The following is a 13,230-nucleotide window of genomic DNA, read 5'->3' on the forward strand; positions in this document are numbered from 1 at the left end:
AAATTCCTGGGTTGGACAGGGATCATCAGTCCAGCCCCTGTCCCTGCACAGACACCCCAAAATCCCACCTGGACATCCCTGGAGCGCTGTCCAAAGGCTCCTGGAGCTCTGAGAGCCTCAGTGTCCATTCCCTGGGAGCCTGGGCAGTGCCAGCCCCCTCTGGATGAGGAACCTTTCCTGATACCCAACCTAAACCCCCTCTCACAGCTCCAGTTCCCTCAGGCCCTGTCCCTGGTCACACTGAATGCAATGAATCCATCATTAAATATTAAAATAAATATTAAAATAATGACTGGGAAATGAGGAAAGGCAGGATTAATGCAAACCACTCCCTCCCAGAACCAAACGTGTCTCCACAGTACCAGAGCATTGAGTAAAACACTGAAACAACACAATGATGAAACAGACAAGTCACAAAAATCCCTAATGACCCCAGAAATAAACTGACTTTCTAACCCAATGTGCAAACTGACACTTGCTGCCAGCCCCAGCCCTGCAGGTGATGTATTTTTTTAGGAAGAGATTCCTCAGATACAGAAGAGCAATTACATTTGTCATGCAGGCTCTCGAGGATCTTCCCACTATCAGCTTTACTTAAATCTCTGGAAATCCAAGCTTTGTTGGGCCATTTTCCTTAACAGCCTCTTGGGCTGAACACAGCCAGACTTGTGGCATTTTGGGGTTTTTAAGGATTATTAACAATATCTTTGCTCTTCAGTCATTCCTGATATTTCTCATGGAGTCGCTGTGATGCAGATCATGGCAGCCAGATGAATAAATGTTATTTAACATCGGTTAAAATTCCTTCTGTGGTCTTTCCACGGAGGAAGATTTTATCAATAGCAGCTGAGGCTTATGGAGCTTTGGAGGTTTATCATTTCCCATGATGGCAGCAGGAACGTGACCCTGGAGCTGCACAAGCCAGTGGCTCTGGGACACTGCACCTGGCTACAAACTCCATTTTCCCTTTTCTCTGGGTTTTTTTTTCCCCCTAATGCTTTTCTTTCTCCCTTAAATAAATGCATTACATTTAATTTAATGCATAAATAAGCCTGCAATTATTGTGATGGGATTTAGTCTCAAATGAAGAAGTGCCACATCTCCAGTGTTTCCATTAGAGCGAGTGGCACTTTTTGAAGGCTTTAGGGGGAATATCTTCACCATCAGTGAGCCACATTCACATCCTCCTGTTGACACTGAAAGCTTGAGGGGCCATACCAGGAAGATTACAGGACATTTTTATCCACTTTTCCTCGCAGCTGATCAAGATCTCAGCTTCTCTTTAGGATGAGAGTTTGAACTTGAGCAACGACAACATCCAGCGCTTCCTCTCTGACAATCTCCCCCCTGGAGCAAATAAATCAGGGTGAGCCAGCTCATGTCAACTCAACTGATCACTTTTGGGCCAGGATTTACCTCAAGGAAGGCTGAATCTGTAGCACTGGCTGACAAGTTAATTTTGCTGTAGATGAGGAGGACTTCCAGCCCTCCAAGCTGCTATAAATTCATTTTGATGTGGGCTAATAATAATTTGCCATATAAAATTCAAGTGACAGATCACAGCACCAGAAATTAGTCCTAACGCAGAAATGGCACACAAATACAGCAAAACTTTGCTCAGAGGTTTTTTTATGGAACTTGGTGGTTATTCCCAAAGGTTTCATTGGTTCTCTTTGCAATTCCTCCACAGCATTCCAGCTGGGGAACAGACCTGGAGCCATTCAAAATGATGGGATCATTTTGGAGGCCACTGCATTACCCTTCTCCCTTGCTCTCCAGGTGGAAGGAGAGAGGATTATTGTTATTTTCCAAAACGCCAGAAATCAAGAAAAACATGCACATTTACACTTCAACTGTAAGTAATTAAAAAATGTTACTTATTGAAACCAATCCTTTGTGAGGGATTAGTTATTTGAATGTTCAGTGGGATCACAGGAACTGGGAGAGTCATTTACTTGTGTCCTGTCTGCAAATCCACAGCACAGGGAAAGGGAAAGGAGAGAAAAGGAAAGGGAGATTAACCCAGGGCTCAGAAGTTACAAAAATACTTAATAGGGAATTATAGATTCTGAAAGCCAAGAGAAATTCAGATAAACCAGGAGAAACTTCTGACTAAGGGGAATTAAACCCATCTGAAATCCATCAATAACCAGCATGTGAAAATCAAAATGCTGGTGTGACTCTTTGGTGATGCTGGGATTTATTGTTAAATGTTAGAAATGGGCTCAACTCCAAACAAGCAGAATGTGGCACCAGCAGTGACACAGGTCCAGAAAAGGTCAGTAAAAATTCATGCAAAGAGCTCTGCTAGGAAATGAGGAATGAAGGCACAGCTGGGAGGAACAGGCACTGACAGCAGGAGCTTTCCATGCTCCAAATTCCACATTCCAGCTGCAGGGTTGTTCCACCTGAAGCTTTCCCTCCTGTTCTCACCACAGGATCCATCCTGCTCACCTGAACAATCAAACCAATTCTCTTTCATCGCTCCCCTGGCTCTGATAAATTCCCTTTGATCCGGAGGCTCTGCTCCTGAAACCGGCCAAGGGAGAAGCCAAGAGGAGAAGGAGGAGTTTCCTTCCACAGGGAAGCTTCAGTCCCACACTGTTTTTAGGATGGGATTCCTGCTTTGAGATACAGGCTACTTTGAAATCTTACAAAGGCTTCAAAGCACCTTCAGAAAGAGAGGACAAAATGGGCAAATCCAGCTTTTAATTCAGTCAGCCTTAATATAGTTCTGTAAAAACAAGGGGAATTTATCCTGTTCTGTCTCTAAATACACTGGGAGAAGAAAAAAAACCCCTTCTGTCTGTTCCTGGTTTTACCAGGCAAACCCAAATCCTCCTGAAATGAAAACCACCACAGGGAAAGCTGCTTGTTTATCACACAAACCATCACAGCATCGGAGGCCTGCAAAAACCTGCAATTCCTCCCCCACAAATCATGAGGTTGATACATCTGCTGGTGAAGTGGAGCCAATCTAAACCCTTGTTGATGTGACTAATAAGGTTAGATAATTGGATTTCTGGCAGATTAGTTTAACAGCAGCCAACCATGCCATTTGGAAGTTCTCTCTGGAAGCAGTGCTGGACAAGGATAATTGGTACTTGCATATAAAGGATATAAAGCAGCACATTACATCGACCCATTAAGCTTCAAAGCTTGCCTAGGTACTGGTAATATTAAAAAAAAAATAGATTATATCTATTTCTATCACTTTAACACAAATGAGACAAAAAAATGAGCGAGGAAATCTACAGACCAGGCAGCCCCACTTCAGTTCCTGAGGAAAACACGGAGCAAGAGCTCATGGAAGCTTTTCCCAGGTACACAAAGGGAAAGAAGGTGACTGGGAAAAGCCAATTTACCAAGCTGAACATGAAAAAAAAAAGTGTCTTCCTTCAATGGAGCCTAAATGTGTCCTGGATTGCACCAGGACTACTGCACTTGCTGAACCAGGGCTGGAATTCCGTGTCTGGCTCTGATCCAGCAGCTTAGAGAGACCCTGACAAGCTGGAGATGGTCTAAAGGAGGGCAGAGTGCTGCAGAACCCACAATGGTTGAAGGAATTTGGTTTGTTGATTCCAGAGAAAATCCAGCTCAAACATCCCAACACCTAAAAAGTGCTCAGAGAGGAGATGGAAGCAGAAACAGGCACAAGGTGATCCGAGGAAATTCCATTGGGAAATGGGAAGTAGAAAGTCTGAATCACAGAATCCTGGAATGGTTGGGGGTGGAAGGGACCTCGTGTCATTCCAAACCCCCTGCCACAGGCAGGGACACCTTCCAAAGGCCAGGATTAAACACTGGAATAGCTCACCCAGAGAAATGCTCAAACAAGCCTCACTGGAGATATTCCAAACTGAGCTTCAGGTGCTCCCAGATAACCCAACCTGAGACCCAGATTACTTCCAGAGGTCCCATCCAGCTGAGACTTTCCTTCAGCCCTCTGCTTTTCCCAAGCCTGTGATCTTCATTCCCCAAAGGCCAACCTGAGACACTCAGCAAAGTCAGAACTGCACGATCAGTGGGCAGATTTATTATTCCTTGCAGGATGTGTTGGTTCCTCCAAACCCATGGAAAAGGGGGTTGTAACCTCTGCACCTGTCCTGTCAATGCCAACATAAAGGAGCTACACTGCCACTGTGTCAAGTACAACCCCAGACACCTCTGGCTTGAGGATGAGGCATTTTTCTTCTCAAACAGCAAGAAAACCCCGCTAAGTGAAATATTTAAGACATTCATTTATTAAAATCATCCAACTATTCCACACAAAGCTGGTTTCCCTCTGTCAGGAAAATTGAGGGCCATAAATATAGCTATAAAGTCACCCTTGGATTCTTCATGATCTATATAATTGTACAAATAAAAAATGACAAGCAACGAAAGAGAGCATCTGACAGGAAACTCTTTAAATGGTATCCCAGTGAGCATTTCAATCTTTACAGTAGCTCTGGAGTCAAACACGAGAGAAAATGATTATGCAGTAATTGGATGAAGCCAAAACACAGTTCACAACCTCTCCACACACCATCCAGCACAAAACAAATCAAAGCAATAAAGCTGATGCCATTTCCCTTGCTTAAGTCTCCCCACGCAGATTTTCATTTACTCTGCCTACAGATTTATTAAGAGCTGCTTCTCAAGAGCAATTCACAAGAAAAGTATGGGAAAGGATAAGGTTTTTCATCCAAGAAAGAAAGCTGCCAATAGAAAGGGGGGGAAAGCAAACATCACATGTCAAGCTTTATTGCAGAATTCACAAGGTCATGTCCTGGACTGACAGCAATCTCACAGTGGGAAGGAGCTCCACTGGCTTAGTCCAAACCCTACCTGGCCTAACTAGTCTTAAACTCAATCCATAAGTAAAGTTTCAAGGGAAGCAATGTCAGATGAATGATAGCAAGAAACTTTCTTTCACTCCGTTTGTCTTTCAAAAGTTGGAGCCATCAGGAAAAGATGGTGTGTGTGTGTACTCAAGGGCAGCCCTCAGCAGGTTCAAATCAAATAGAATAAAAATGCTCCATTACTATTTGAGATTTTGCAGTGCCTGTAGAGCAAGAAGAAGCACTGGCAGTGCTGGATTGTTTTTTTCCTCTTCAAAATCCATAAAATGGCGAGGAAAATCAGAATTATAAGAGAGCAGAGATGATAAATCCTTACAGGTTATACTTTTGCCACATTATCAACCTTTCTTTATGTTCAATTTATCTCAGGAGCAAACTCCTTGTGTGAGTCACAGTGACAATTTAAGACATCTGTCTTTGTTCCTGTGCCATAACCAAAGGTTTCATTTACTACATGCAAATTTCTCCTTCAATAACCACTTCAAACCAACAGATGCAAACCCCACAGCCCCTCAGGACTTATAGGAAATAAGCAAATCCATAATTATATTACTCCTTAGAAAAATGAGAAGTAACAAAACTCCTTATGCTTTGTCAAAGAACAGCCAAATCGTCCTGGCTTTAAATGTTCTCTGCTTACCCTCTGGAAGCTTCTGGTGGAGTGGAACTCACACTGCATCATGTCAAAGAAAATCGGGATCGTGGCTTTCCGCAGCTCCGTCTCTGGGATCAGCGTCATTTCCAGGATAGGCCCCACCATTTCTGGGATGAACTTGATTTTATGCTGACCTTTAGGAGAAAAGATGCATTTCAGAGTGAACAACGCCTGGCTTTGGTAGAAGAGGTAAAAGCTGTATTAATAAATCCTCAGGGAGCATAAAAAAAAAACGTGTTTTAGTATCTGGCTCTATTGAAACGCTTTTTTATTATTCTTATTTATTTCATGATGATGATGATGATGATGATGATGATGATGATGATGATGATGATGATGAGGATGACCACCACCACAATTATTATTATTAATTCCACAGGAGGGGAGGTGGTGTATAAACCCAAACCAAGAGGAGCTGCTGGATCAGTCGTCAAGCAGGGACTCGCCACATTTCCCACTACAAATTTTCACACCCGAATTTCCAGGTTTTATTTTAAAACACAATGTGTGGCTGGCAGGGAGGGAGGCTAAAAGGCACATCACTTGTATTAACTTATTTAGACTCCTGTGTGAACAAAATGTTCTCGGTGTCAGTCTATCAAAGTGTCACCACGAGTGCAGCCTAACAGAGCCTCCAGACATGAAAGCACAGCTCAGCCAGCCCACAATATGTCTCCTTTCCTCGGAGCTGAGCTGCCTGTGAAACCTGATTGCATTTTTAGCTTCCCAAGAGGAAGCTGCTCCTGCCTCCATCCCTGCTCTGCTCCACACAGGGAAGGGAAATTAAAGCTTAGCAGGAGCGTGGTACCAAATAAATACTGGCCTAGGGAAAAAGAGCGGATTATTGGTTATATTATTGGCTAAATGGATGCAGAGTGTGTGTGCTGTAAATTATCTGGTGAATAAGTTGGAGTTGGGAGTGATGTTAAAGTTCATCCAATTCCACCCCTGCTGTGGAATTGGATGTCCCTGCAGGGACACCTTCCACCATCCCAGGTGGCTCCACCCTGGCCTTGGGCACTGCCAGGGATCCAGGGGCAGCCCCAGCTGCTCTGGGCACCCTGTCCTGGTGTTCCATCTCCTCACTGTGCAGTGGTGCTGCAGCAGCACAGCCCTGAGAGCTCAGGCAGAAGCTCAGGAAACACAAACACAGACACATTTCTCCATCAGCAACAGGCTGGGACCCCCTGGGAGCTCAGGCCAGAGCAGGGGATGCTCCTCACAAATGCTCTGTTAGGGATGTTCACAACCAGCTTCAAACACTGTTTCTACACCCAGTACTGTGATTCAGACCAGATTATTTGGAGTCCAGTCCTCAGTTTCCTCCAGCTCTCAAACTCTCGCTTCCCACTGCAGTTACCAGTGGACAGAAACAGATTTCAACTCATTTTTATTCCACTGCACTTCACCACTGTGACAGTAACCACTGAAGTCTTTAATTGGTAGTTTCACTTTGACCAGAACTAACATAAATCTCAACAAATGTAATCAAGAAAAATCTTTTGCCACCAAAACACGCTCCTTTTTTTAGCAGATATAATTTAAGTTCCTTAATTTGGCAAACTCCTGAATCCTATTAGTGTTAGCAATCAGATCAGGGCAAATTAATACTCAACAAAAATGGTGACTTTGGGTGCTGCTGCAGTGCTGGGACCTGCTCAGGAACATCAAATGAGAGGCCTAAAGCTTCCCTCAGTCTCCTACAAGGATTATTACACTGGGGCTCTCAGGTGACAGATTTCTTGTGTTATGCCTGAGGAGTGCCAGAGTCAATATTGCAGAAAACAAATAACGGTGACAAAAGCTGTTCATCACGCGCCGGCTGAACGCTGCGAGCTCTCCCTGTGCCACACAGGGCTTCTCCTCTGCCTCAAGCACAGGAATCCCCTCAGAAGAGGAACATCTTTTGAACCTGAGATGTGAAAAATCCACACAAGATTAAGTCTTGGGTTTGATGATGATGTTTGCAGCTCTCTGGGGAAGCCCTGCAGTGGGAGCCCTGGGTGATGTCCGTGCCACACGCGGTGACACCCATGGGCTTGCTGTGACAACCAGATCCTGGCAGATGCTGGCCCACTGAAGAAAGCATTGGGAGCAAAGAAGGAAGGAAAACAATCCTCCCCATGCCCCCTAAGGCATCCATCCCTCTGTCTGATAAACAACCCAGCAAAGAATTCACCTTTTTCTTCTCTGCAGGAGTGTGGGAACTCCCACGCAGAGACTCCAAATGTGACGAGACTGGGAGAAAACTGAGGAGTCTCTACTGAAAACCAACTTGTGCAGCTGCTTTAGGAATCACATGTGAAAAAAGGCCCCTTTGGACATGCAAAACCTGCCCCTTGCAGCGTCTCATGCTTGGCTCACACAGCAGGAAGGGACCTCATCACAAACCAACCCCAAGGTGCTCTCCTTGCTGGCTAAGGTGTGATCCTCATTTCCCACACTCTTCCCATTTCAATCTGGGCCACGATGACCTGGGAGTAATTATCCAGCAGCCTCCCCTGTCCCCTGGGCCGGCTGGGAACACGCCTGACTAACGCAGAGAAGGTGATGTGCAATGACTTCTCTTTACATAACAACCCAAGTTCAGAGCTATTTTTAACCCTGGCCTTCCCCCCAACCACACTGAGGGCCCTGTCCGGACACCTTTGGTGACGTCAAGCCCTGGCAGGGACGGTGGCGCTGGCTGGAGGACACCAGCACCATTCATTCCCCTTCACCTTGAGGAGTTTCTCCATCTCCCCCCAGCTGCTCCAGATGTCACCAGCAGCAGCCGCCGTTCCCTGGCCACCCTTCCCAGCAGGATGTCCTTTGGAATGTCACTTCCATCCCCCTGGCACGGTGGGATCCATTCACCACCGCACCCCTGTGCCCACCAGCTCCAGCAGACCCCCGCTTCTGCTGGATAAATTGCATCCCAAAACCTTTTTCAGTGCCTGGTTTTTGAGTTCCTGCATTTCCAAGCCAGGCCCCGGCCTGTTTGATGCTTTTTTCATCCTTAATGTCTCAGCAAACTTTAAGAAGTCCCAGCTTCAACAAAACAGTGACTCCAAGCAAGGCATTTTAAAGTTCAGGTTGTGGTATGGAAGGAAAAAAGCCTCTGAAGTGCTGTTCTGTACTACAAATGTTATTTTAATTTTTTTTTCCTGCTCAAAAATAGGAAGGTGTGACTACTGAGGCCTCCCCTGCGTCACAAACAGGCAGCCAAGTAAAAACTTTAAGAATTCTTATTTTACTATTTAGTTTCAGGAAAAAATTATACTTTGAAATGTGCTTTATAGCTGGAGGACTGCCTTTTTCCCAGCTGGGGAATTTTAACTCAGCAGGCATTGTGTGTTAATCATAGTATTTAGAAACAAAACCTGATGAGACTAAATATTAATTTTAGAGGCTTTTCTATACCCTTTAATCCATAAATCGAAAGTCAGGGTGGTTTGGTTTCATCACATCTCATGCACCACGGCACAGACATAAAAATCCTGCACTCAAGAATTACAAAATTCCAGACTTTCACTTCTTCTGGTTTAGTTTCTGAACATACACATGAATATTTGATTAATGCAGTGTAGCTTCCAAGATAAAAGTGTCAGGCACCCTGCAATCGATTCCCATGCAGTGGGAAGTTGGAATTCCCTCTTAATTGATGCTGTGACACAGATGAGGTTGGTGAGGAGCCAGAAGTTGAATGTGATCCATGAGTTTAACATGCACTCACTGTGTGACAAAGATGAGGAAAATCAAGGTGCTGCTCAGGAGAAGCACAAAGGCTGCCTTGGACTGCAGTCCTCACATTTACCTTTCTCTCCCAGCTTTTCTTGGGAAGAGCAGCAATTTCCTGACTCCCTCCACATGTGGGATTTTGGCATTAATGGATCTTAGAGAGGCACAGGTATTAGAGCTTAAGGAGGCCATAGAGGCATCTTACCTAGATAATCTCCATTTATAAAAAATCCATTAAAAATAAAAGGCTTTCATGACAGCACAGAAAGAAATATTAAAGAAAACACTACCCCTTGTGCCAACTGATTCCCAAAACTCCAGGGGAAATTATTATCCTTGTTAATGGTGAGAAACTGAACCCTGGAGCAACTAAATAACCTGCAAAGAGCAGAAAGTGACAGCAGCAGTAGTGAAAAGCACAATGCACTGCACAAAGCCCAGCCTGGCTAAAACAACCTCAGTTAACAACAGCTGGATGGAAAAGTCTGCACCAAACTTTCTACTTTCAGTCCAGTAAATTCTGGGAAAAGTTTAAGAAGCTATAAGAATCTAAAGAGGGCAGAACATATCAGTGAGGGGAAAAGGTGGATGAGGGAGCTGGGAAGGGGCTGGAGAATTCCTGAGGGAGCTGGGAAGGGGCTGGAGAATTCCTGAGGAGCTGGGAAGGGGCTCAGGCTGGAGCAAAGGAGGCTCAGGGGGAATTTCTGGCTCTGCACAAGTCCCTGGCAGGAGGGGACAGCCGGGGGGATTTGGGATCTGCTCGCAGGGAACAGGGACAGGAGGAGAGGGAACGGCCTCAGGCTGGGCCAGGGCAGGCTCAGGGTGGATATTTGGGAAAATTTCTTCACCAAAATGATTTACAAGCACTGGAAGGGGCTGCTCAGAGCAGTGCTGGACTCCCCATCCCAGGGAGTCCAGGGAGGGATTTAAAACCCATGTGGATGTGGCACTTGGGGACACAGGGCACTGGTGGCCTTGGCAGTGCTGGGCTGGACTCAACCTTTCCCAACCTTAACAATTCCATGACTCCACAACTGTGGGCCTGGAAGAGAGAAGGATTTGGCTAATTACTCACCCAGAGGCTGGCAGCATCCCACGCTGGGTGATGCAGCAGCAGGCACAACACTGATTTTATTACCTGCCTGTCAAGCCACATCTCAGTCGTGCACTAAGCTCTAATCTGTTCTCCAGACATTTAATTCACCAAAGATGCTTCTAATAAAAGTGAACTCGGCTGCTCTCTGAAGCCTTTTCTCATCATTCCAGCAGATAGGATGCAAATTCTGTGATATCAAATACTTATGAACCCTTGGCACTCTCTTCTCTTAGAGATGCCGAGGTTTTTCAACTCTCAGCAACAACAGCTCAGCCAGAGATAGAAGTGAAGTGGCAAACGCGTTTATTTCTGATCATTTAAGGAAGTTTTGATAAAACTCACAAGAGCTGAAGTGTCTGTGCTGTTAAGCTCAGGAAAATGAAATCTGGCAGACGAGTACACTCAGGTCACAGTAAATATTCAGTTTTTCATGAAATTCAATCCCTGTACAGGCAAATTATACCCAGAGAGCAGCCCAGGCTGCAGAGAGGCAGAGCTGCCATGAGCTCCAGGGAGCCCCAACTTCCCAGGCTCTCCTCACTCACTGATGCAGCCAGACAAGGCTGAAAAGCAGAGTTTAAGCAGAATTTCCAGGCTGAGGTACTGAGAACCCTTGGACACATCCATTTTGCTACAGTCCCAGGTACTGCATCCTCAAAATATATATATAAATATATGAATACACGTATATAATTGTGTGTGTACAGATATTTTTAAGGGGAAAAAAAAATTCCATTGAATAGGTATCACCATAACAAGGGCTTTGTGTTCAGCAAGAGGCTGAAACCCACAAAAACCACGAGGCACATAAATATTAACAAGAGTGAAGTGCCTTCCCAGATGGTGAATTAAATATGCAGAGGTGGCTTGATTTCTTGAATCACCTGGTTTTTAAAAGCTTTCTGCAGGCATGCTTTAGTTTCAAGAGAAAGCAAATTCATTTTAGAGAATCATGGGGTGGTTTGGGTTGGAAGGGACATCAAAAGCTCATTCCATGGGCAGAAACACCTTCCATAGAGCAGGTTGCTCCAAATCCCATCCAAGCTGGCACTGAATTTTTCCAGGAATATCCCTCTAGATTGTTTTTTTGGAACACTGAAGGCAACAGGTGCTTAGGATACTTACCCAGGTTGTACCACATGTCCCTGATCTCAAACCCAATCTGCCTTCTCATGTCCCCGTACCTTAAAAAAGGAAAACACAACCAGCATTACAACAAAATAAATCTAAGATCTACAAGCAGATAATTCTCATTTTAAAATCAGATTCACAGCCTCCAAAAAGAGAAGAAATTCCAGAACAGGTTCTCAAGTTGGACCCACACTACTGAGATTACCCTCAGCAATGCTTCTGTAAACATCAAAATTTGGAGAAAAAAGGAGTTTCCAGCCTCAACAATTCCAACATTCCACGGTCCCAGGCAGAGGGGGGAGCCCATCCACCCTGGAGCTGGAGACACCAACACCTCCCATCTCCCACCAGGGTCACTTCCCACTCCCTTCCCTCTCCACATCAACACCAGGAAAGCTTTAATGAGTGGAAATCATCCCAAAGCCTTCGTTAACCACGGGATCAGAAGTGGAACTGTAGCTCCAAGGGTGCCTTTGCTACATGGAATATTTGCAAGTTAAAGATCATTACTTAAATAACAAGATGAGGCAAACTGTAATATCTGGCAACTTGTAGGATTTCTGGGGGATAATAGTGAGACACCCTGTCATTAATATGGATTAAAGAGAATCTTCTGCATCATTAAGAATCTGTTATTATCTAACGCTTAAATGCAATGTTTAGCAAAACCTACCAATTACAATAATTAAATTTTAATTATTAAATATTTGACGTTTTAATTGAAATATGTACTTAAAAAGATGGGTGAGTGTGATATTGAATTAACTGATTAATTATATCCCTTTTGACACAGAAGTGCCTTCACACAGCAACAAAAGTGCCTCCAGACCATGCATTTATTGAGTCTCGAATTTATTGTCTCGACTCCTGTCTCCAAAACCTGATTAAACCAAAAATAACAATTTGCAAATTCATTATAAACAAAGATTTACAATTTTGCAAACTTTATTAAGCAACCACTTCAAATGACTTAATTTATTTACTTCTATTAGCAGTGAGAAATGCCTGTTGATTCCTAGAATTCCTTCAGCGAGACAAACTGCTCTGTTTATTAGAAAAATCACTCCAAGAAAATTTGTGCCTGTGGTTCCTATCCTGACAAAGAGGAATTATCAGTCCACAAATGTATTTGACAGCAATTTCCAGCCCAATTACAGCTCAGCTTTTGGCTCTTTGCTCAGGTCAGGAGCCTGAGCTGAACTGAAATGCTCTCATAGGTGCTCACAAACACTGGGCAGAGAGAGCAAAGGGATTCTAAATTTAATGAAATAAAATTGAACTGCAACACCATCTCAATTTCCTAAATAAAATATACCTGCTTTTACAATACCAGCTCAATTTCCTTAAATAAAATATACCTGGCTCTGCAATACCAGCTCATTTTCCATAAGAAAACCTTTAACTATAATGTTATTTATGATATTTATAGTGCAAGCCCCAAACCCTGAGCTCTGCTTGACACCACTTTTCCACTGAACTTGTAAATATTCCTGTTTCATCACGGAAGCCCCACGAGTCCCAGGCAGAGCAGATCCTAAAGTGCTTTAAAATTCTCTTTCAAGGCTCAGGTAGAGCACAGCTTCCAAAGGAAACACCTCAAAACTCAGGAGGAAAAAGTGGAGTTTGCAGGGCAAAACTTGGATCCCAAAACTTGGGATGGGATGTGGAGCCCTTCCTGAATTTTCTGGTCAAAACCTAAAAGCTACACAAGCAAAAAGCCTTTAAAATCGAGTCACTGCAGCAGTGATGAACCCACTTCCCCTTGGATTTCTCTTATCATAATA

General features: G+C 44.2%; 1 protein-coding gene across 2 annotated transcripts in view; it reads right to left on the reverse strand.

Moving 5' to 3' along the window:
• The window catches only part of DOCK1 (dedicator of cytokinesis 1), a 264,360-nt gene that overhangs the window by 60,181 nt on the left and 190,949 nt on the right, over positions 1 to 13,230 (reverse strand). For both annotated transcript variants that reach the window (XM_086900707.1, XM_086900708.1), the window contains exons 32-33: positions 11,441 to 11,499; positions 5,485 to 5,633 (exon numbers count right to left, since the gene is read on the reverse strand). In XM_086900707.1, coding sequence (XP_086756833.1) covers positions 5,485 to 5,633; positions 11,441 to 11,499 — 208 coding nt within the window. The remainder of the gene's footprint in view (positions 1 to 5,484; positions 5,634 to 11,440; positions 11,500 to 13,230) is intronic.

This window comes from Cyanistes caeruleus, chromosome 8 (assembly GCF_971803275.1).
Source record: "Cyanistes caeruleus chromosome 8, bCyaCae1.hap1.1, whole genome shotgun sequence".
Lineage (NCBI taxonomy): Eukaryota > Metazoa > Chordata > Aves > Passeriformes > Paridae > Cyanistes > Cyanistes caeruleus.